General features: G+C 39.4%; 1 protein-coding gene across 3 annotated transcripts in view; it reads left to right on the plus strand.

Annotated features, from left to right (window-relative positions):
- Positions 1–22,984, plus strand: part of nlgn4xa (neuroligin 4 X-linked a) — a 109,642-nt gene that overhangs the window by 13,342 nt on the left and 73,316 nt on the right. The window contains exons 2-3 of one of the 3 annotated variants that reach the window (XM_067583242.1): positions 312–1,032; positions 14,330–14,389. In XM_067583242.1, coding sequence (XP_067439343.1) covers positions 582–1,032; positions 14,330–14,389 — 511 coding nt within the window. In that variant the 5' untranslated portion in view covers positions 312–581. Of the gene's footprint in view, positions 1–311; positions 1,033–2,793; positions 2,890–14,329; positions 14,390–22,984 lie in introns of those variants that run through there. The other 2 variants (XM_067583243.1, XM_067583244.1) reach the window with 2 other exon arrangements.

Consider the following 22,984-nt stretch of genomic DNA (forward strand, 5'->3'; position numbering starts at 1 on the left):
TCTTGGCAATTCATCCAACGTTTGTCGAGATACTTCAGTCTGGACTAAAGTGGTGGCCTGACTGACTGCCTAACAGACATTGCCATCTTTACTGTCATGCTGCTAGTGTGGCAAAAAAAAACAGTTCTCACTTTTGATGGGTTAGAATTAACTCTTTGTCCTCAGTGTAATCACTGCTGGTGTGAGAAGTTGCGCAGATTAACCATGGCTAAATCTAGTGTTAAATTACTGGGGAACATCTGCTATATGGACAAATGGATAATTACCCATGATGCTATAGTGGATCAACTAATGTATTCTTCTTCTTGCAGAATCCCATCAAGCTGGAGCCCAGGTAACCAAAGAGCATCCTAGGCTCTCTCCTGTTCTGGACGGGGGGAGTTGTACAGCAGCCGCAGATGTCCATGCAGGCTCTCGGGATGGGGAGCTCTGAGAAAGCTGCTTTGATTGGCTGGGGCTCTGTCTCTCAGCTCACAGCCTGAGGAGGAGCAGGAGGTATCTCGGTGGAGGGGGCAGGAGGGGTGCCAAGGACCCGAGGGTGGACCATAACCACAACCTACCAGGCTCAGCACAGCAGGAGCATGTCCGCGCCCGGAGGGCTTTCATGGATGTGTCCCGCCACAGCCAAGGCTAGCCTTCTGCTCTGGATGGGGCTCACGTCCATCTGTGTGGCCACCGTTCAGGCCCAGCAGCCCCCTGTGGTTACCACAAATTATGGGAAATTGCGGGGAGTGAAAGTTATATTACCCAATGAGATTCTGGGACCAGTGGAGCAGTATTTGGGGATCCCATATGCATTGGCCCCAACGGGGGAACGGAGGTTCCAGCCGCCAGAGTCACCCATGTCCTGGCCGGGCATCAGGAATGCTACTCAGTTTGCTCCAGTTTGTCCTCAGTTCTTAGAGGACCGCTTTTTACTCAATGATATGCTGCCCGTGTGGTTCACCGCCAACTTGGATACAGTGGTAACCTATGTGCAGGAGCAGAGCGAGGACTGCCTTTACCTGAACATCTACGTTCCCACAGAGAATGGTAGGTCAAAAACTTTGTCACTTGTCTTCTTTCTTTTACGTCTTCATGTATGTCTTCGTGTTGTTCCCTCTTGTATTTCACTCTTGCTTTTGCAGGTCTAGCTTGAACTTTGAGGTAGAGTTTTACTGACAGTCCCACAGTCCTTCCACAACCAGTACTGGGATTTTTACTCACAAGAAATGGCATATTGTTACTCTTAAAATGAATATCATTGCTTGACTTTTGTTATGGTGCCTGCTAGCCCTCATGGTGTGTGCCTTTTTGCAAAATATCATAATCATGTGATGGTGAAACTACCTCATGTTCACTGTGTGGCAGGTAGTGGTAATTCCATTACTCTTAATATGTATGGAAATATCCACCACTTCATTTCAGTACTTCATTTATAAGTACTTCATTTATAAATTGAAATGATGAGGACCTTTTTTGGCATTTTTTTTCTTTACTAGTGGGCCACAATCAAACCTGGAAAAGCGTCTTCATTTTTACCTAATCCTGTATCAAAATCTAGTTTTATATCTTTATCATTTCAGTTGATATTATGTTTAGAGTTTGCATATTGTAAATTCTGAAATAAAAGGCGATAATAAAGCACTGAATAAACACACTGAGGGGAGGATGAATTACCTGTACTCTGATAGCCCATATTGTAAATTGAGCATAGTATACCATGATAATTCCACAGCACTAACTCCAATAGTACAACAACAGAATGATGTCATACTCACCACTCTACTATTTTCAGTCTCTTTTTAACATAAAAACACTTTTCTTTGTTCAGTAATTATTTCCAATGTCACTGGTTAAGTTACTGTCAATGAAACTCAACTTTTCCTGCAGACACTTCAAATTAAAAGCCTATCACGAACAGGAGTGTATTATGCCCTTTAAGCAGGCTTTTCATGAGTAACATCAGCACAGGAAGTGTCAAATCTCATTGACAGTAATTTAACCACTCTTGAAAACTGGAAAAATGGATCACCTGGAAATTATTGATGAATGAAAACAGTATTATATGACATGACTTGTTGTTGTACTGGTGAAATTGGAAAAAAAAATAGGAATGAAGACATTTCCTTGGATATGCTAAAGGCATATTTCTCTGCAGTTGAGGTCAGTAAGGGCCCTGGCCATTATTTAAGAATTAATGGTATTTTTTAATAAACCTGGGGTTGGTTGGTTTCTGGGGCTCTGGGGAAAACAAAATGAAGAGGCTGTCCTCCCAAGAAAAACAACTAAATCAGTCATTTCAGCAAGTGCCCCAAAACACCATGTTTATCTTCAAGTAATTATGACGGGAGCAAAGGAGGATATCAGGTGACATCATGGAATCAAGGGAAATCACCACCACCACAATCATCCCCTACCCTTAACCAGTGATTATTATTGTAACAAAGTAACTGGGTTAGTGTTTGGTTTAGTGTTAATTGTACCAATTAGGGATAATGTGCTAAACCTAACCAAATAGTTTTTGTGTCTATGTAAACCTAACCAGACCTTAACTTTAGTGTTTTCACATAATAAATTGTATTTTTAATAGTTTTGGAAGACATAGCCAAATGATGTTATCCTGCTGATGGGTTCAGAAAATGTTTCTGTGTTGTTCTGCAGTGCATGGACCAACAACATATTTTGTTGTTTAATTTGGAGGACTTGTTGGTGGTGACACTGCCATGTGTAGCCTGCTGTGTGTTCTGTATTAGATGGGCACTCACAGGCAAACCACACTATAAGAGTGAGAGGAACCAGAGTGGTCAATAAGGGCCAACAGCTCAGTTTTGCTCTGGGGTCCACTTGCCAGTTATTCTGGCCTTGTTGCTACATCCACCAAGGAGGGATTTCATCCTTGATCCTCTGGTAAGCCAAACAATTGAAACCAATGGCATTACTGTAGTTAAGCTGAAAAGGCTTGATTAGGGGATTCATAATACATTTTTACATTTCATTTGCAATTGTAATTTTTCAAATAATTAACATTTTTACTCTCATATTAATGGACAAAGGAGTATTATTCTCAAATGCAAAAGTATCTCAAGTGTTGGGCTTAATCAAGGACACACTTAGTATGTTTTTTTACATTTAGCTTTGCAATGATTGATGTGTTGTAACCTCTTGTGAATAGCACAATGCTAAGATTAAACTTCTTTCATTCTTCAGTAATTACCTGAGACCCTTTCAAAGATCTCTTGATTTTGCCAGTAGTCTAACCAGTGAACAATGGTTTCTCCAAAAGAGAGGAAACGCAGAGCCTCTTGTCAAAGTGCTGAAAGCTCTGCCAGTCCACGCTGCCTTGTACTACCACTGCTGCTAAGAGTGCTGTTAGTCAAGAGTGATGTCAGAGAATGAAAAGAAGCACAGAATGTAAGGTTCTGTAATGCTCTCAGGTTAAGGGTTCATCCATAATGGCTTGTTTTCCGCACTCCCTTGTTTGAGTGAACACTTGTGACTTGGAGTGGGTGTGACATTCGTACCGGCCGAGCACTTTACCACCCCAGGTCCTGCAGCAGTCGCCGTGTACGGGACTCAAAGTGTGTTCTGTAAAAAGCACAATGTGTTCAACATAACACGGAGTGGTTGGAGGTCAGGGGGAGCAGGCTGTTTTAAGGACGCAGCGGGACAGTGTGAGCGGCCTCTGGAAGGACAGTGAGGCACATTAATGTGTGTGTCTGGCTGAGATCTTTGACAGCTCCGTGCTAAATTTAGTCTGAGCTCTTGAGTACATGGTAGATTAAAAAGTGCAGGAGAGGGATAATCTCACAATCCTGTGTCAGTGCACAGTTGGGGGCTTTTCTCAAATGATTTAGTATCTCCCAAAAAAAAAAGTTATTGTACTCAATAAATCAGTGCATAGTGTAACCACAGAAGAAGAAGACGCGCCATCACCTGACAATAACAATAACAGAAGTCACAAGTCTGCAAAGAAAATGAACCCAAAAAGCTGCTGTTTGTATTTTCTGGTTGATATTTTAAAAAGCAAATGCTTGGATTTATCTTTGATTACTTTGAATATTATAAAAAAAAATGAAAAATAGATTAAAAAAAATATATTAAATATAATACAATTTGCCTGTATGCTTTATTTATGTGCATATTTCTACAACAACCCTTATAGCAGTAGCAAGGATGTATAAGATATAAGCTATAGGGCTGGTGATATGGGAGAAAAATTATGTATGAAAAGATTAAGATTACGTTAAATTTGAAATAAATTACTGATTGATTGGTAGTTTGAAAAAAATATTAACTCAAAATCCACTTACTAGCTTCATCAGGGGCTTTCAGCCACATCTCATTGTCTTCATCAGCAGATGTAGTTTGCTCAATTTACATCATTAAATTGAGTTACAACACTAATTGGGAAATTCCATCAACTGGTGAGTTGTAGTTGAAAACTCAAAAAATATCCAGTAAGTGGACTTTGAGTTAAGGAGTCGGACCTTTAGTAGTAGATTCAGAAAGTGAAATATATTGCATTGAATAAATTATACAATAATAAACAAAAATCCTACCTTTTGTCTGTACAAATCTGCATTAATCCCGCAGTGTGAAGTGTTTGCAGTCATGGAGCTTGTATCTTTGGTCGGTTACTTTTTATCAGCTTGAATCCTTCGTTCTCCACTGTGCATATTGACACTGTGTCTTTTGTACAACAGCATGTGCAATTACTTAGTGTCAGTTCATTTATTTGTCTTAGTGGGCATCAGTAGAAGAGTAGATACTGTACAATCTCAAATAGTGGCCTTAGCTTTTATTTACCTCAACGGCAGAGATAACCAGTACGTTATTGGAACATGCTTATATTAGAGACAGGCCTTTATCTCTGATTTCTCCCTGTTCCCTAGTGCAAACTATCACTTCCTCTATGTTTACCACTGTCCTTATACATTCACACCGTCTTGATACATTCACAGCACTAATCAGTCAAACAGTCATTCTCATGACTCTCCTGTTCAGTTGCTCTGGGCCCTTATTTATCAAACTGATACAGAGACAGAGAAAGAGTACAATTTTGGTCTTAAGGGAAAGATAAAAGTAAAAATCCTTTACTGTTACTCACAAACTTAAGAATGAAAAACTATTTATCAATCTTCTCTTGGCCTTAAGAGCTGCAGCTATGTGTTCAGTTGGATGAGAGTAGATCTCATATGACCACGGTATAGAAACAGAGCAGAGCACACCTCTGTTTCCTGTCTGATTGTAAATATCATTGGTCATGATGAATAATACGTTAGCTGAAGCAGTATCATTAAGAATGCAGTAGTTTTAGCCCATTATTATTAGCATTTGAGCATTTGATAGGATGTTACAGCACTTTTTTTTCTTTTTTCATATTTTCAGCATTTATCAGGGGTGCAACAAGACAACAAGAATAAAGCGGAATTGATTTTATTACTTTCTCATCATCTTTGTTGATCTGCATTTCTCACTGCGGAACCAAATTCTCATTATAAGATTTCTCTGACGATTTCTCTACAAACAGCAGAATGTTTCCATTTCAGACAATTATTATTTTATCTCTATTTTAGTATATTTGTACATTATAAATATATTCAATTGTTTCTGGACCTTGAAAGAGCTAATGACACAAATAAAATTAACGTGTATTTATATGCAGTATGTTGATACATATGAATAAATTCTAAAGATTTCTTGTAAAGACTGTACAATATGACAGATGTAGGGTCAATCCATATCTTTGATTGGCTGCTTCTTCTCTGAGGATACATACGATCAATTATGTGATCACTTGAAAGTTGCTCTCAACAGTGACTTTCACACTTGGCTGTAAGTAGGAGTAAGTCACTTAATAAACGAGTCTTATTGTTCACACTCACTGAGGAACTATTTTAAACTTAAGTTGGTATTTCAGAGTGTTCCTCCCACCTTGATGTTTTTTGTCTACCTTTAGAAGCCACTCTGCTTTATGTGTTTTTATAATGGATTCATATCTCAAATTTGCCCATTGAATGTGTTGCTTTTATCACATGAAAGCATCACACAGGTGTGTCCGAAATGTCAGCTTTTCAAAAACTTCCAAAATAGACTCCTGTTCAGCCCAACCACTGTGACTTTATCCATTTATCCAACAGGATTTTGAAAGGTTTTCATCAGACCAGGCATTGTGCAACATGACACACTACATTAGTCCAGGCAGCACTATGTCTCTAAGCTATTTTTAATGGATTTTTGAAAGCTACGGGAGCTTGTGTGCATTTGGAGGTGAAGTGAACGTGTAGGAAAACATGCCGCAGTGGCTTCAGACTATACGTGAAAACCAGCCAAACCATTGGACTTACTAGGTTTTTGGTAAACATAACACAAAGCGTGATGTTTGCTGAGCATCCTTAGCTTTAGAAATGGACGGAAAAGTACTTAGATGTAGATAATATACTGCATTCCATTTTTCTAACACATTATGTCCTATTATTGCAATAAACACAAGTGTGATAAAACAGTCATAATAACGTGTCCCCACAGTCTGAGCGGGGAGTGACATCTCTATCCCAGTTAGAGCTTCCCTCGCTGCCCATCATCTTTATATCCCCCGAGTTGGCCTTTTCAGAAATCCGGTGTAATGTCAAAATATCCTGCCAGCCTAGGATCAGGGAGGGATTTATAGTTTTACTGCACCTCAAGTGGGTTGACAGATTAAGTGACGCCTATTCTTTGTCATCTGATTTGAAGTTGAAAGAGAAAATCCACTACGGCCTGCGCTGAGCACGCTCAAATGACTGTATTGTCATAGCCTTTTTAGATTTTGTGCTGAATCCATTGGCCGAGCAGACAAGGTGCTGGCTGTCTGCAGCTGAAATGCCCAAGAGCTCCTTTTCATTTGTGTGCATAAAGAGAGAAAGAGGCTATGTGGATATGGATGAAGTGTGGAAATAGAGAAAAAAGGGAGGCTACTTTTGTGTGTGTGGTGTGTGTTAAGGCAGTAAAGCTGGCTTTATCAGCCTCTGCAGTAGCAGCAGACTGACTGGTGAGGTGGCATGCAGCTGTATTGTGAATTAATCAGAGTGAAGATGTTTCCTCGGGGGGGCTTTCTCTGAGAAGGAGACAATACCACAGCCATTTTTTAATTGTCGACATCTCCCGCATTAGTTCTGTTTTACTGCGTAACACTCAGCTCAAATGTAAGACCCAGCCTGGTGTTAAAGCCGCCTCTTCCCTTCATATGCCCTTCCACAGGCAGTACCAACAGCTTAATGTTTCAGCAGCAGCCGTGATTTATTCCGAGCAAGCTCCCAAACCTAAAGACATTTTCTTCAGCTTTTTGTGCAGCATTGGAGCAAGCTGTTCCTTAAATTAAAATACCCTGTGCAGCACTTTATAGGGTGAAGATAAAATGAGGTAAACCAAGGTAAACAGAGAGAGAAAATGGCTCTAAGACTGCATTTTCCGAGCCACTGCAGCTCAGTTTTATTTACTTGCATCTCGATGCCAAACACATTAAGTGATTATGTAATTTTGTAGGGTGTAAAGTCAGCACTTCCACTTTATTTGGTGTAGCCTACAGTCAAAATCTGTGCTACATTGAGCCACAGCCTGCCTGCTGCATTCTGGGAAATAAAATCAACTAACCTCACCATTATAAATTTCTGTTTTCCAGTTATTTTATTTTTGCTATAAAAATGCTAATAATTTAGAAAAGAAAGCTTTTTGCCTCATTTCTCTTTGGTTCACACGGTTAGATAACTGCATTGATCAGTAACAACTATGACAATAATGTTCATTTCACTGCTATAAAAACTCTCATCATTTAACACAAGAGATTCAGCTGCAGCAAAAATGTAAATAGAAGAGTTAAAGAAATTCTCTTTCATCCAATCAAAGCACTTCTTCAGCAGCAATCAATACTAATAGTAGCTCTAAATTAAATCTCATGGTCAAAATTTATGGACATCTGTTCAGGACGTCCACTTTGCCAATTTTCAAAGAAAGTCAAAGTCTAATTGCATCTTTCTATTGACTTTGTATGCAGTAGCTCCACGTCTAGAATATGCTTCTGTCTGAACACATTTAGGCTGTATTCTAATGTCATAATGTGACCTCCAACACACCACATAAACAGTAAAACAGCATGGACAGTGTTGTTTCCAGTTGGTGTTACTTAATCAGGTCACAGTGCCAGAAAATCCGGACAAATCCGGTGGAATCTGGTTATCGCTGCCTTTTTTTGATGCCCGATTGTTAACTAGTGGTTATGATCGTACCACATGTGCAAATCTGTATGACAAAGACCCAGCACAGTGACACCGAGTCGGCAAAAACGCTGACACTCGTCAAGTGACTCATCTTATCAATTAAGTAACATGCATTTACAATAAGCTGTCTCTGCACTAGAGAGTGTGTAGTGAACTTTATCTGCCCTGTGTGTTCTGGCTACAGGCTGTCCAAACCCTGTGACTGGAAAAAGACCCTATAAGTGAACATCAGTCAAAGATAAGGCTGTGATCTTTTAAGTAAAGATTCAATTCAGGCCTCTATCAAGAAAACAAAATATAGGTCGATGTATTAAGATTACATTTATTTACATAAATATATATATATATTTAACCTATTTCATCATGTTATTTGCAAACTGATATAATCATATAAATTAAAAATATAGCTTTAGATTGAGGATTATTGCAGTGTATGTAAATCCATTCTTGGATTTCCTGCTTTAATCTGATTTCTCCTGGGTTCTTGCATGCGTGTAAATATAGACATGGCAAGATTTTAGTCGGGTTTACAGGATCAGTTTGATCCATGTATAATTATCAGTGTTATTTTGAAATTCCATCTTGATATGCTGGTGTATTAGCTAGACAGCTTATTGGATACAGGTATCATCTCTAAGATTTTAAACACAGATTTTGACCACAAAATTCAGCTTCTGACTGTTTGTTTTCCACATTTATTGCTGCAGACCCTGTTTGTTTAACTGCTTCTTGCTGCACAACATGTGGTCAAATGCTCAAATTTCTCTTTTCAGTGAGTCACATTCAGATTCCAGATTCATGTATAAGAATGTAATCGCAGCCACAGTCATAGGCCTTTCGGGGAAACAGAAAACATGTTGCCAACTTTCAAAAAAACGGACTCCCTTGAGAATCTGCCAGTTGTTTTTGTTAAAGGCAATATTTTTACCTATACCAGAGTTGTGATCTTCTGGCCTTCTTTTCAACACTAAGTGGCTGTGAAAGGTACATTTCCAGCGCAGAGGGTTTGTGACAGCACAGTCATATGCAGGAAGAGGCGGGAAGGAAATGACTTGAGGCTGGGTCACAACATGGCAGAGGAGGCAGAGAAGCGGTATCTGTGTCGCAAACTACCCGTCCCTGCTGCATCAAAGACAACAGATAAAACAACAATCAGGATGTGACATTTGGAGATCTTGTGACATGCAGCACTTGGTTTGCCATCAGGCTGTCTTGAAGGTAGCCCTGGAAAAATAGAGCATGTCAGATGCCACTCAGTGATACATCTCTATATGGAAAGAGCCTGGACAGTTTCTCACTTACATGTTTATTAGTGTGATTGCTGTCACACATTCCCTTGCATACTTCTTCCAATTATTCTTCTGTGCCCTTTTTGGCCATCTTGCTACATTACAGGTCAGATTCATATTGATATATATGTAATTTCATGGCATTTTATTTCCATTTTTCTATGAGAGTTTATTAGTGTAATTGCTGTCAGCAGCAATCTTTTTCCAATTATTTTTATTCTTCTGAGCCTTTTTTTGCCTGCATGTAAATCAAGAACTGTTTATACAACATACAGCATTCATATTGATAGACACACTCACCTTCTCTTGCATATGTTTTCCAATTATTTATATTCTTCCATTTTTTTCTCACCTCTAACCAAAACATTCATGCTACATATGGCATTTTAACCAGTATATGTATGTGTGCATAATTTTGTGCAGCTTTATTTCCATTTTTCTATTATACAGCAGTGTTCTATTACATACCTCCAAGAAATGTTCTTCTTCTGTGCCTCTTTTTTGCTCACTCGAAAACCATTAATGGCACATAAACCATTCATATATCCACACTTGCTTAATTTCATGCAGTAACGCTTTTATGTTTTTTTTTAATTTTGTTTATTCTTCCTATGAGACTGCGTTTATTAGTGTGATTGCGGCACAATCACACTGTCCTGTGTACTTATTCCAATTCTCTTCTTCTTCTTCTTCAATTCCAGATGGATGCGCTGATGTTTCTTATTGCTTAAGAGTTATTAAGTTTTAAAACCAATCATATACATCAATTTCATTTATATTTAAGCCATTGTAAACTGTACAAACAAAATGTATAAATCAAAATGCCCAGTAGTGCAAAATGATCAGCTTTACTTGAGCTCATTATGATATTTACATCTAATGTTTATAAGTCGATATGTGTTGATATATAACTTCATAAAATATGCATTTACATATTTAATGTAATCAGGTATACCTGAGAAAGATATTTTAAACACTTGCCATACATATCTCCCTACAACTTTTATTCTGTCAAGATAATTCAAACGTCAAATGGTGAGTGATGAGTGCTGTCACTTTTCCTATTTATAACTGTCATATTGAAAGTGCCCCTCCACTCATAAATATGTTTTTCTTCTTGTTCCTACAGTTGGATGTTTGAGCTTCACTGTGCAGAGTGATGTATGTGCAGAGTTTGTTTTCACATTCATCTGCTGAAAGTGGAAAGTTTCTCTTTGCTCATTGAAAATCTGATTTTAAGAGGCGGGGGGGCCTATGAGCAGGATTTGTGACATCACAACTAGTTTAGAAGTCAATCCTGGTCCAGTATTCAAGTCACATAAGTGTGATGAGGAAACGTGAAGCCTCTGGTGCACAAACACTGAGAATGAATTTTACAGTGAAGTAGGAGACGTCTTTTGTCCGGCAGGAAAACTTCTGAGATTAAATCTATTAACATATTGATAGATTCTGAAATGGTTGGTTTCAGAATTTGTCACACAGAACCATCTGAGAAGTCGTACTTGGAAGCTGTTTGGAAAAGGGCAGGCACTTTCAAAAAACACTCGGCTGGGGAGTGGATGAATTATCTGTCTATCACCGTCTTACCTTGTGAAGCAGCTGGATTCGCAAGATCACACGATCACATGAGAATCCTCATAGGACGCTAATAACAAGCACATCGTGAATCCAGCTGCCTGGCAAGGTAAAGGTTATACAGTATGCGGCATTAAAGTCTGCAGAGGACCATTATGTCCCATTTTATTTATAACTTGGCACGTGTATACAGTAAAATTAGCATACAAATTTTAAAATGCTCTGCACTGCACACTGATGAAGTGTGAATAAGCTCATTACAATGACATGTATAGTGTATGAGTTATACACAGTAATGTAGTGTCAATCAGCAGCAATGCTTACATCAATCACATGCATTTTCTCCACCATATGCTTCTCTAGCTTTGAAAGCTATTGGTTTATTCAGTAAAATGGTTCATATACTAAATCCGCTGTGAAATATTGATTTCATAAGTCTGTGGGTGTGCATATTTATCTATATGCATTCAGATTTAACAAGGCTTCTATGTGTGTTGTGTGCATTTCTGTGTGTGCACGTGTGTGTGTTTGTGACCAGCTAGCAGATGTGGACATTCACGCTCGGCCGGGTTACACTGACATGGCACTAGCCCGTGTTTGTGCAGCTTGCTCTCCCAGTGAGCGGCTATATTGTGCAAACACTCCACCATCCCAGCTATGCCGCCACATCATGTGCCCGTTGAGACCTATTCTCCACTATTTGCTGATCAGTGAACGCTACGGCACACATCACGGAGGTGCAAGCACGAGACGAGCAGATGATATGTTCAGAATGGTGTAAGAGCTCGAGGACTATTGGGCAGCATGGATAATAAGCTCAATTTTTTCAGGAAAAACTCTCATTTGTATCATGTCTGCTCTTAATTTTATTCTGCTTGAAAGATATATGCCGTGTTTTTGTTAAATCATTCAATGGTATCATCAAAATCCTTACATCTTCTCATGTTTCATAAGAGTTCAGTTGTGAGCGGGAAGGAAACAGGGATTTTTGAGTGTATGTTTAAAGGAACAGTTAGGAAAAAACAAAATCTTACCCTTTTTATGCTTCTCTCTGAGAGCGAGATGTTCAGATGGATAACAAGCTCATGTATGTCTTTTAAGCTGAAGTCAGGACGTGGTTAGCCTAGCCTAGCTATGTCCAAAGTGACCAACAGCTGTGTGTACAAGCTTCCTGAAAGTCTCACAGTGAGGTTGCCAGGTGTTGGCAAACTCCATGCCTACACAGAGTACCAAACCAGAATCACTGACTGTATCTGGCAACCCATTCCAGCACACACAGTCGCCATACTGTATGTCTGCTTATGTAATGCTGATTTAACAAGAAATTGCAGTACAGAAACACAAGTTTTATACTGTAAAATATATATATATATAATCAAATATCAGTGTAAAAAACAGTCAGGCTGTACACACCAAATGAATTCCTGTGATCTGAGAACATAGTGACATCAGAGGTCAGACTGTTTAAGAGACATGAGCAGTTAGACAATCAGACAGGCTGGAAACCAACAGTTTGTCCAGACAGCAGATGACAGCATACTTTAAGTGCCAGAAAGCAACATATTTATGTTCAAGTTACAGAAGCCTTCTAGCAGCGTAGTAATTATGACGGGAGTAAAGGGGGTTAATCAGGTGACGTTATTATAGAGCGACAAAGTCTGCAATAGGGCGGAGGTTGAGGTGGATGGATGGGTCAACAAAATATCAGACTGATATCTGCTAAACATGGTCAAAGTTCCAAAACTTGAGGCCAATGTATGAAGAAATGATCCCTGCAGATCAAAAGTCAGGGCTTCAACCTGCTCTGAACACTTTGACAGTTTTTTCTATCTTCTATCTGACGTCAGCTCATTGTGCATGCCCATAAACCACTGTCCGTTCCATGGCTTTTGTTTGTTTTTTGCTAAGGTTTTTCCATATGTTGTTTGTCTTGTCCACTCATATTTCCAATCTGATTCCGGCTCGAACATGTACTGATGGATTTGAGAAGTTGACATTTTAAGTAAAGAACAAGAAAAAGTAGCAAAATCCTACAACTATACTTTGCATCACGGTTTGTTGACATAGGCTCTGGAGTCGGCCATGATACAGCTTCCTGAAGCTGACCAATCAGAAGAGAGTGGGCTCGTTGGGAGGGGGACCTTAAAGAGACAGGAGCTAAAACAGCCTGTTTCATACTGAGGCTGAATTAAGGGGCTGCAAAAGGGTCAGTGTAAGATAAATAAGGAGTTTTTTGACTTGTAATCATGCAGAAATATTCCAGTAGAGCCCCCGATTAAAAATATAGACCTTGAAATGTGCAGAATATATACTCTTTAACACAGGAGATCACTATTTGTTTTCCATTTCCAGCCATGCATTAATGTTGTTTGTTCTAACCATGATTTATGAAACCAACGATTGTCCCCCAACCACAACCACATGGTTATTATTCTAACAGTGGTGACAAAGGTCTCCTAACCCAAACCATGATGTTTCCCTAAACCTAACCAAGTGGTTTTTGTGCAACGTATTTTGTTGTTTAATTTGGAGGGCTTGTTTTTGTGATGTCACCGTGTTCTCGTACCTTGAGACTGATAGGAAGACTAAATTGTAATAAACCAGAATTTACCTTTGATATGTTTACAGTGCTGTATTAGGAAATAAAGCTTTTGAAGTTGAATGTGATGTTCGTCACGGCGAGGTTTGACTATGAGAACAAATGGCATCGGAGAATGTTATTAACAATATATAACACGCTGTCACCATCTTTTTTTTTGCTGTGTCTTTAATGTCTTTCAACTAAAGAAGTCTTCTTTGAGTGATCATCAGAATGCGACTAAATGATGACTTCAACTGGTCTCGTGTCCTCCGAGAAACATCAGCTCTTCATGTCTGACTGATAGCCTGCTTTGATGCTGCACATGGACTGTAGAGTTAATGAGAGTGTGTATCACACCAGTGTGACAGATTTGTTTCAGCTGATGGAACTCTTGTCACAAATAACAGTTTTGGCCCTGTCAGGCTGCTGTTGTGCTCCTTGTTAGCCAAAGACACTTCATCACACCAGAGCCTGTTCACTATGAATCTCTTCCCACTTGTTTTTCCTTTTCTCACACAGCACCCCACAGCCTTTCCAATGCGTTTTTAAGTCTTTTTTTGGGGGGGTGGGGGCCTGAAAAACAGCTTTTTTTCTCTTTTTTTCTTTTTAAATGTTTCCCCTTATTCTATTTTTCTCCTCAACACTAGGAGCCAACTCAAACAGACAAGGCGCAGATTTCAACAGTAATGATGATGGCGGTGCTAAAGGTATTTTTCATCCTTTTTTCCCCCCTTTTGACCAACAAAATGAAAGCCTGACACTTGTGCATGACAGCAAACCTACAGACCTCTTTTTTAATCGATTTCTTTTGATCCCCCCCCTCCTCCCCCCGTCTTCCTCCGCCTCTCTTTTTTACTCCCCTTGAAGTGCATCTCAGTGCACTCCTCTCATTTTTGTATCAACCTCTTTCCTCTTTGGAGCCATATAAATCAGAGGATCTTGTCTGAGGTGAAAGGGCACCTCTAAACAGGAAGGAGGTCCCAGTAATCCTTTTTATCACCTGTTTTTACCAACTCAAATGTGATCTGAATTCAAATATGCATGTTATTTTGCCTCTTCTGATGAATTAAATTTTTAAAAAACAATCATGTCCCTCTCCTCCCTTTCGACATTTTTCTTTTTTTCTTCCTCCATTGCTCGGTGAAGCATGAGCACTAACCCATGTTGTTTTGACAGTGGAAATTTGTTCATTGGTGGCTCGCTGAAAATCTTTGCCACGTGTTTTTTTTTTTTTTCCTTTTTCTATTAACACCTCGCTCCTCTGCATGATAATAACCGAACAGTGGGGTTTATTTTTCGCTGTGTTGGGTAATCTGTGGGGACTGGCAGATAACTGGAGGTGAAAAAGCCATAGGAGACGTTTCAGTTAAAGGGCACCATTTGTCTTCTGGGGGAGAGAACGGCAAGTGCCAGAAAAAGCACTGACATTTCTGAATCACATTATTATGGGCAGTTGTTCAGTTTTTACGGATGTTGCTCCAGAGAGTGATATTTGACATAATCCTCACCGTGCGTTCTACACGAGTTAGCATTAGCCAGACCGCTCTGTGTGCTGAGTGTGGACCAGGAGTTGGCCTCTACATCTGAGGGCTTGAGTCTACAGAAATGATCTATCCCTTCATGGGAATTTTGCTTTTTCTATTTAATATTGCTACTAAATCTTTTCATGTATGCCTTTTGGAAGGAAATCAAAGGTAAAAAGGCAACACATTAGGAGAAACAAAAGGTGCCTAAAATCTAAATCCAATACAAGTGACCCCTGAAAGTGACTTTTGACTTTTTGACAGTTGCAAAGAGAAAAATCAAGATTTCTTGGCCTCAACATTCTCTGCAGAGGAGTTATCTCACTTCCCATGATCGCTTTCCCATGAGCCTTGATTTGAAAGCAAGAGTTCTTATTACATTATTACATTCGTCCACAAAAATCATTAATATGCAGACTAGAGGGCTGTTTTCACATTTATCTCCTGAAAGGGAAAATTCTCTCTGCGCTCCTCGATAATATGTGTACCTACGGGCCAGATTTGTGACATCACTAGTTTGGAAGCCAATTGTGCAACTTACACAGTGTAGAACGTCCAGTGCACATAAACTGAGGACTTTTCAGTGAAGTAGCAGTTGAACTTCTGAAATTAAAAAATATTTGCATATTCATAGATTCTGGGTTTCCATTGAAGGAGAAGGAGGAAATGTCATTTAAGAAGAACAAGGTAATCGACCTTTTCGTGGAAAAATACCATACCATATTATTGCAAGCAGATTATATTCATATATCTCAACATGTTTTGGGGGGATCTTTAAGATTTTCATTGTTTTGAACACCATTTTTGATATTACTTATGGTTGCAGTTTTTTTCAACAATCATTCAGTGTGTTTACATTCTCTAATTTTCTCTCTGTATGATGGTTTACATTGTCAGTGGGGAAGTCCACCTTTCCTGTGCAGGATTCAAAGGCCTAATCCTAATTTCCCTCCTAAACCCTAAACCCTGAACCCTCACAGACTTAATTGACGTCACCTGGTAAGTGCTTGAGTGTGAGAGGCTGCAAGGGCTTGAAATGGTATAAATATGAATGGGGCACTTTGGGACATATCATGTTACCTTGACGACACCAAAACATGTTACGTATGATTGTGGGTTTGGGACTTTTTATTCAACACTTTATTGCCATATCAACATGATTGATTGGAATGTGTCTTAGTGAGCTCGACTGATGTGAACGTCTTCCACGCTCTTGCCTTACAGAGTGGACGAGAGGTAGCAGCATCATTAAGCAAAAATGAAAAGGAATGGTTGATGAATAAACTAGGTGTTTAATATAACCTAAGCTTGCATTCCTCTGATTTCATGTGTTTTTATGTACCATCTTAAGTCCTTGTTAGTGTAGTGTTTCTATGTAAATGTAGGCGTACCAGTACACCCACTATGCCAGGCTGAACACTCACATGCCAGTTTGTTAACTGTTTTTTTTTTTTGTTTTTTTAAATGCTTCCAGGCTTCCCCTGGTAACCCTGCATTTAACGCTGATTTAACGTCACAACACTATGAACTGTGGGTAATTCCTTCAGGCAAAGTCTGCAGAGATGCAGACTTCCAGAAAGTGTGCATAAAGGGCTCAAAATGTCTGCTGGAGAGCCCTCATGCACCTGATGATCTGACAGTGGGACAGCCTTAAGCCCTCATGGACTTAGCGGGAACACGCCTCAAAGTCTGTTAGTCCCTGAGTGTGGACACTGGGATTGGGCCAAACTGCCCTCATGCACACTGGAGAGTCACAGGAAATGATATATGTATATGTACTCTCCTAATGCTGCTACTTCACATTAAAAGCATTCAGCTGGCAAAATACGGGGTGGCTTTTATTGTGAAGCAGCCACAGAAATGCAAAGTACCATACTTGTCACTGAGGTAGCACTGACTCCCACTGATCACAAAAAAAAACTTAATCCGGTTTAACTCAGCAAAATGCAACAAATTTAGGCATGATCACGTGCCTGCAGCTACACGACATCTGCATGATAGTCTTTCTTTACAAGAAAAGACTTCTGGAATTGTAAGTCTGTAGAAGAGTTATGTAATTTCTCATGTCTTGGAGTCAAAATTGCCACTGAGCCTTGATTGAAAGCAAGAGTATTAAATTTCACTTTCACCTCAAAAAACTTAAAAATTGCCAACAACATTAAATTAATTCAACGTCGAATTAAAATAAAATTAATTGAATAAGAACAAAATGTGTAGAAGTCATGCTGTTGGTTAACATGAAACTTGTGCTGCGTTGGGTACAACAATTGTAAAACAGGATTAAGAGTCGACTGCCATAGTGGCTCTGTGAGGCTTAAAGCTAAATGCTAACAATGACAATGCTAACATGCTAATGTTTAACAGGTATATGTGTTTACCATGTTCAACCTCTTAGTTTAGCATGTTAGCATGCTAACATTTGCTAATTAGCAATAAGCACAGATGAAATACAGATGGGTACCATGCACATTTTAATGGAAATCTATTCAATAGTTGTCAAGAAATTTTACTAAATGTGGCCACCAAGTCTTACATTGGACTCCTCCTAATTTAAGACATCCCATTCGCCTTCTTGACCTGACAATGTGCCTTAAACTGAGGTTTTCTAGCACTGATAAATCTATCTTTGTGCCTCTTTGTGATGCACTCTGCTCCTGGAGGCACAGTGTGGGGAGTATATACAGTGTGATAAGTGTGGCTGATTGTGCCATTGCTGAATTAACTAAGATCCATGCACTTTACAAGGGCTAGTTTTAAGTGAAAAATTCTCAGCCTCTGGAGAGCAGGTGCTAACACTGATGTATTAAAAAGTTAAAGCTGTGATGGGGAAGAGAAACCTGAATTAACCTTTATTGCAGAAATCTCAATGAGAGCTGACAAAGATTAAACAGAACCCAAAAATATCCAGGGAGTGCCACTGATTTAGTAATCTAAAAACAAACAAATGCATATAAATAAATAAATAAAAGTTTCATTTAACTTGAACTTGACATTCCATGAAATTGCGATAAGCTAATAATTTAGGCTGAATTTACCTCAGTAATCTACTGAATTGTATCAGTTGTATTCAGATTGCATCAATAGGTCTACAGATTTGGCTATGTAATCATTTAATAAAAAGAGTAAAAGACATTCTGCAGTGAAGTTGAAGTGAATGTTTAACTTTGTTACTTCATTAATGAGCATTTCTATGCAGTATCACATTATTAATTCTGTTCTGAGCTATGTAATCACAGATAAAGTCTCTACTAAACTCTTCCAACTGCTTCACCTGCAGAATAGTCCTGGAGTAATTAGCTGCTCGGTAGTATATCAGGTGCTAATTACATGCAATTTTGAGTGCAAATTGAATGAAAGGTGCAGTGCAGATTTCATGCAAACTTCATGCTCTGCATGAAATTTACTTGTATGGTGAACTTGTATGATGTTAATTACAGTAATTGTGGACAAACGACACACAGTGGGAATCCATCAGCAGTCAAGCTATCAAAACTGTCAAGCTACAGTAACATTACTGTACTGTAAAGCAGCATCACTAGATTTTAAACACCCGCGTAGCACGGGTGGGTGGTGTTTTGTTGGTTGCTCCGTGTTAACAGTAACAGCTGTCTTCATGTCTCATACAAGGACACAAATGAGGATACAAATGACCTGTGTTCTCACTTGGAGCACAAGAAAGGCTAAAATGATGGGGACGTAGAGAGAAAAAGCATTTCCACAAGGTAAAAAACTTCCTACACATTCCATGTACATTAAATTATATTACATAGGGACACAGAACCACCACAGACAACACACAAAAATTCTAAAAGGTAGGATAGATAGGGAGGATAGGGAGGATTTTTGTCTCAAAACACGCACATAAAAACCAGGAACGTGCACGTGATACAAGCACACAGAACAGTATCCGCAAACGGAAAAGCATCCTCGCAAGAGAGCATTTCTGCTCTGCATGCACAAATGCAGTCCTGTGAGCACAGGGCTGTCACAAGCACAAGCTCGACCCTCCCAATGCACTCGCACCTGCTCAACACTCGCTCGCTTGTCAAATTGACTTTTGAGACTTTGGAGGCGGGGATGGAATACACAGTCCGCTCCTTTGATTGGCCACTTAGAATACTGAGCATGACCTTTGATTGGCTGTTTGGTTTGATGACTGACAAAGTCAAAGACAGGCAGTTGCCTGTGTAAAATCGGTGGAGTGCCCCTTTAATTCAAAGCTTGATGGTTTGGTCCCTTCTCTCAATGTATGTGTACGGGAAATAAATGTCGGCCAAATAAATGTAATGAAATGATAAACAATGTTTAACAATGCAACTCATATTATCATAAAGTTTAAACAGATTTTTTTTTTTTATCAGATTTGTTATACAAGGTGATACCTTTTAATTTCTGCAGGAAACTGTAATTTACTTAGTCTTGCTCTGTATCTTGCTCTGATCTTCTAAAAGCTTGAATTTCCTCTGGGGTTTCATCACGCCAGTTAGCAAATACCATTATATATTGGATTTGCACCTAACAGATGTAGCATAGTTTACTTCAAATTAGAAGGGCCAGATCATTGGGAGATGGTGTTGTTAAAATATTAAAATAACACACCATCTGCCTAAAGCAGGTGTGGAAGAAAAGACAATATCCCTCTTGCAATTGTGAGAGGAAACCCTATGCCTTTGATTATGTAGGCAGAAGTGTTCCCACTGAGACATCCTTAGCTCCGTTTTAGTGTAAAATACAAGCAAAAGAAAAGATTAAGTGTCAGTTTTTGATGATCTTAGTTTTTGCTGTGCCTCACTGAATCTACTGGAGAAGATCATCACTTGCATATTTAAAGTCTATATGGTGAATAAAGAGTGTGACAGCCCCGGAGCCTGTTGCCTCTGTTGCCTTTGGTCTTGTGGTTTGTGTCTGTGTGTCGCAGGTCCCTGGATGGGTGGAACCGACGTGTCACTAGAATACTAACCGGGAACACCTGGCCAGTGCCCCAGAATGTATTTAAGCCCGCCTGCCCTGATTCCAGTCCCTCTCTGATCCCTTCCCACTCACCACGCTGTGGTTGTTTTTTTTTGCGTTTCCTTTTTGGTTTTGTTCTGCACTGACAACACACACCACACATTAGACAACACATCCATACACTTTCAAACACCACTGATACTGACTTCCACACCCCATTGCAATTATTGTTATTTGCTTTAATAAATTTCGGTTATTATCGCTGAGTTTGGGCGTGCGTCTCCCTCCTTTGTTGTGGCCTGTGAGCCGGTCATAACAAGAGCATCCTCAGGTATTACCTGGACTTGTCTGTGTTTTCAGGAATGTGTGCAGGATCGATGCACTCTGACTGTTTGAACATCTGCAGTGGCAATGAATTACTCTTGTGGCTCCCCTGTGGTTCACCTATACCTCAGCGGCTGCTGCAGAGAACCCTCGTAGCACTGCAGACAACCTCTCTCAGACCTTATGTGCTATACTCTCCCACATCACTTCTTCTGGAAGTTTGCTCTTCACTGTTAAATGAGCTTTTGTCAGAAGTGCTCGTCTTCTTAAGAATGCCATTTGAATCAAAGGCACCCTCAATTATAATTATTCAATTATGTAAACGGAACAAGAAGTGTTAAAGGTTTTACTAGAACTGCTTCTTAAGGTTTTACTGTAATTACTTTCCTCCTTTGAAAAAAGACACTGTGGAAAGAACATTGTGGTTTATTCAAAGCACAGGGGCTGCATAAACTGTATACAGTAAGTATAATTCCATACAAAAATACAATTTATGGCATATACTGCATGTTTGGTACATATATAATATTAACACATTTCCTTGCATGTGCATGTATTTAAAACTGAATTGGATTTCTTTTTGGATTAAATAAATCACTTAATTGAATTAAACAATGAAGGATAATGAGTTATGCATTCCTTGCATTTTGTTTAAATGTCCCATGTAAAAGTGGAAATGAAAACAACATTTTACATATTAAGATCATTTCATTTACAAATATTTTGCAAAACATACAGAAATAGCATATTTTGATTTCTTACGGCTATGGGTGTAATTCATACTGTATATATGTATTAAGTCATGCATGTTTTCATGTTGAAAATCACTTGTCCAATAGATATAAGGGTAGACATTGTACAGTATATTAAACAACATGTATTTGTAGCACATCAGCATATTCAGCTTTAAGTTATGGACTAGTGATTGTTCTTTGTTTTATATTTCTGGGTTTCATAATGAATTGGTTCATTTAAGATTGAGCTGCATAAGCTATACGAGCAAATGTGTTTGGCTGACACAAAAATGTATCGACATTGTTGTTGTAACTGTAAAACAGAGGATGATAGATCATTTTATGTAGCGACCTCCAGTTTGCCAGCATGTGATCATAATGTTGAATTTCAATGAGTTAGTATGTATCACATGAAAACAGACATTACAGGCAGGCTATTTGTAACACCAGGTTTTAACAACTCCAGAATCCCCAAGGTCATTGGAATATATAAAGGTCTGGGCAGGAATTAAAGGGCTCTTTCACCTTGTTTAACTTTGTGCCAAAGTAATATTTTAACTGTCTATATTTAAGTTAAATTTACAGTTGAATAAGCCAAAAGTTATGCAAATTAGGAGCCTCCTTGAAAAATGTAAATAACTTTTGTTGCATTGTATTACAGCCAGGTGCCATTTTTATGTAATTATTGCACTGTATATTTAGTTTGTACTCTATACTATGTGATAAATCAAATTTGAGATCAGGGATATACGTTTATGCCCACATAAATACTATCATATACATGAAAAATTGAATACTTCTGCTACATTTTATGTCCATATATATAAAGTAATATAGTCCATTATGTAATTTGTGTTTTTTTGAATACTTTGACAGTAAACTGGCAGTATAATGCCAGTATATACTGGCTCTTCCTGGCAGGTTTGTGTTAGGCTGTGGGCCAAATAATGACCTTCTGTGACTCTGGAGAGAGAGGAGGCTGGCTGTAGTTTGGCATGTCAGTAGAGCTGTATTGAACAGGAAGTAGGCAGCTGTCTGCGGAGAGCATGCTGGGATAGACTGCGGTGATGGCAGTGATAGTGGTGGAGGCGGAGGGGACGACACACTTTACATTGCCTCCATTAACTGCCATTTGTATGAGCCCTGCTAACAGTAGAAAACGCTAGAAGCAAATGGAAAATTCAGACAGACCCCCTCAAACATGCTCCCCCCCCCCCCCCTCCTCAAACACTATCCCCTCCCTCCCCCTACCCCCCTCACCCATATAAAGATGAGTAATGTGTGAAACACCGTGCAGCCAGCGGAGGAATATATTATCCCCGCGGCCTGGGTGGCAGTGATGAATGTCCGGGACGAACTCGCTGCACAGTCACCCAGCCAGCTCCAGAGGCCCGAGAAAGCAGCCAGAACGAGAGACACAGAGATAGTAAGAGAGAGAGAAAGAGAAGAGCACTTGAAGCAGTTTGATTTCTTTAGTTTTAAGTGCACTCCACGCTGACAGGATTGGGACATGGCGCCCCGAGACCACCCGCTCCTTCACCAGCCATAAAACATGGCTCTAAATCTGTAGGGGATCTCTCTGTTGGATCAAAGTGCCCTGAGTGGACCCCCTTCCTCCTGACTTCTGACTCCACTGCTGCACTACACCAAAAGACAAGGGTAGTAACAGTCATTTTGCCTGTTTGTTTGATGGAGAGCCAGCTGAATAGTTTTGTCTGAGCTCACAGAGGCCTGCAGCGACCATCAGATGCGTATCAGTTAGAGACTATGA

Source organism: Thunnus thynnus, chromosome 24, assembly GCF_963924715.1.
Source record: "Thunnus thynnus chromosome 24, fThuThy2.1, whole genome shotgun sequence".
NCBI classification, from domain to species: domain Eukaryota; kingdom Metazoa; phylum Chordata; class Actinopteri; order Scombriformes; family Scombridae; genus Thunnus; species Thunnus thynnus.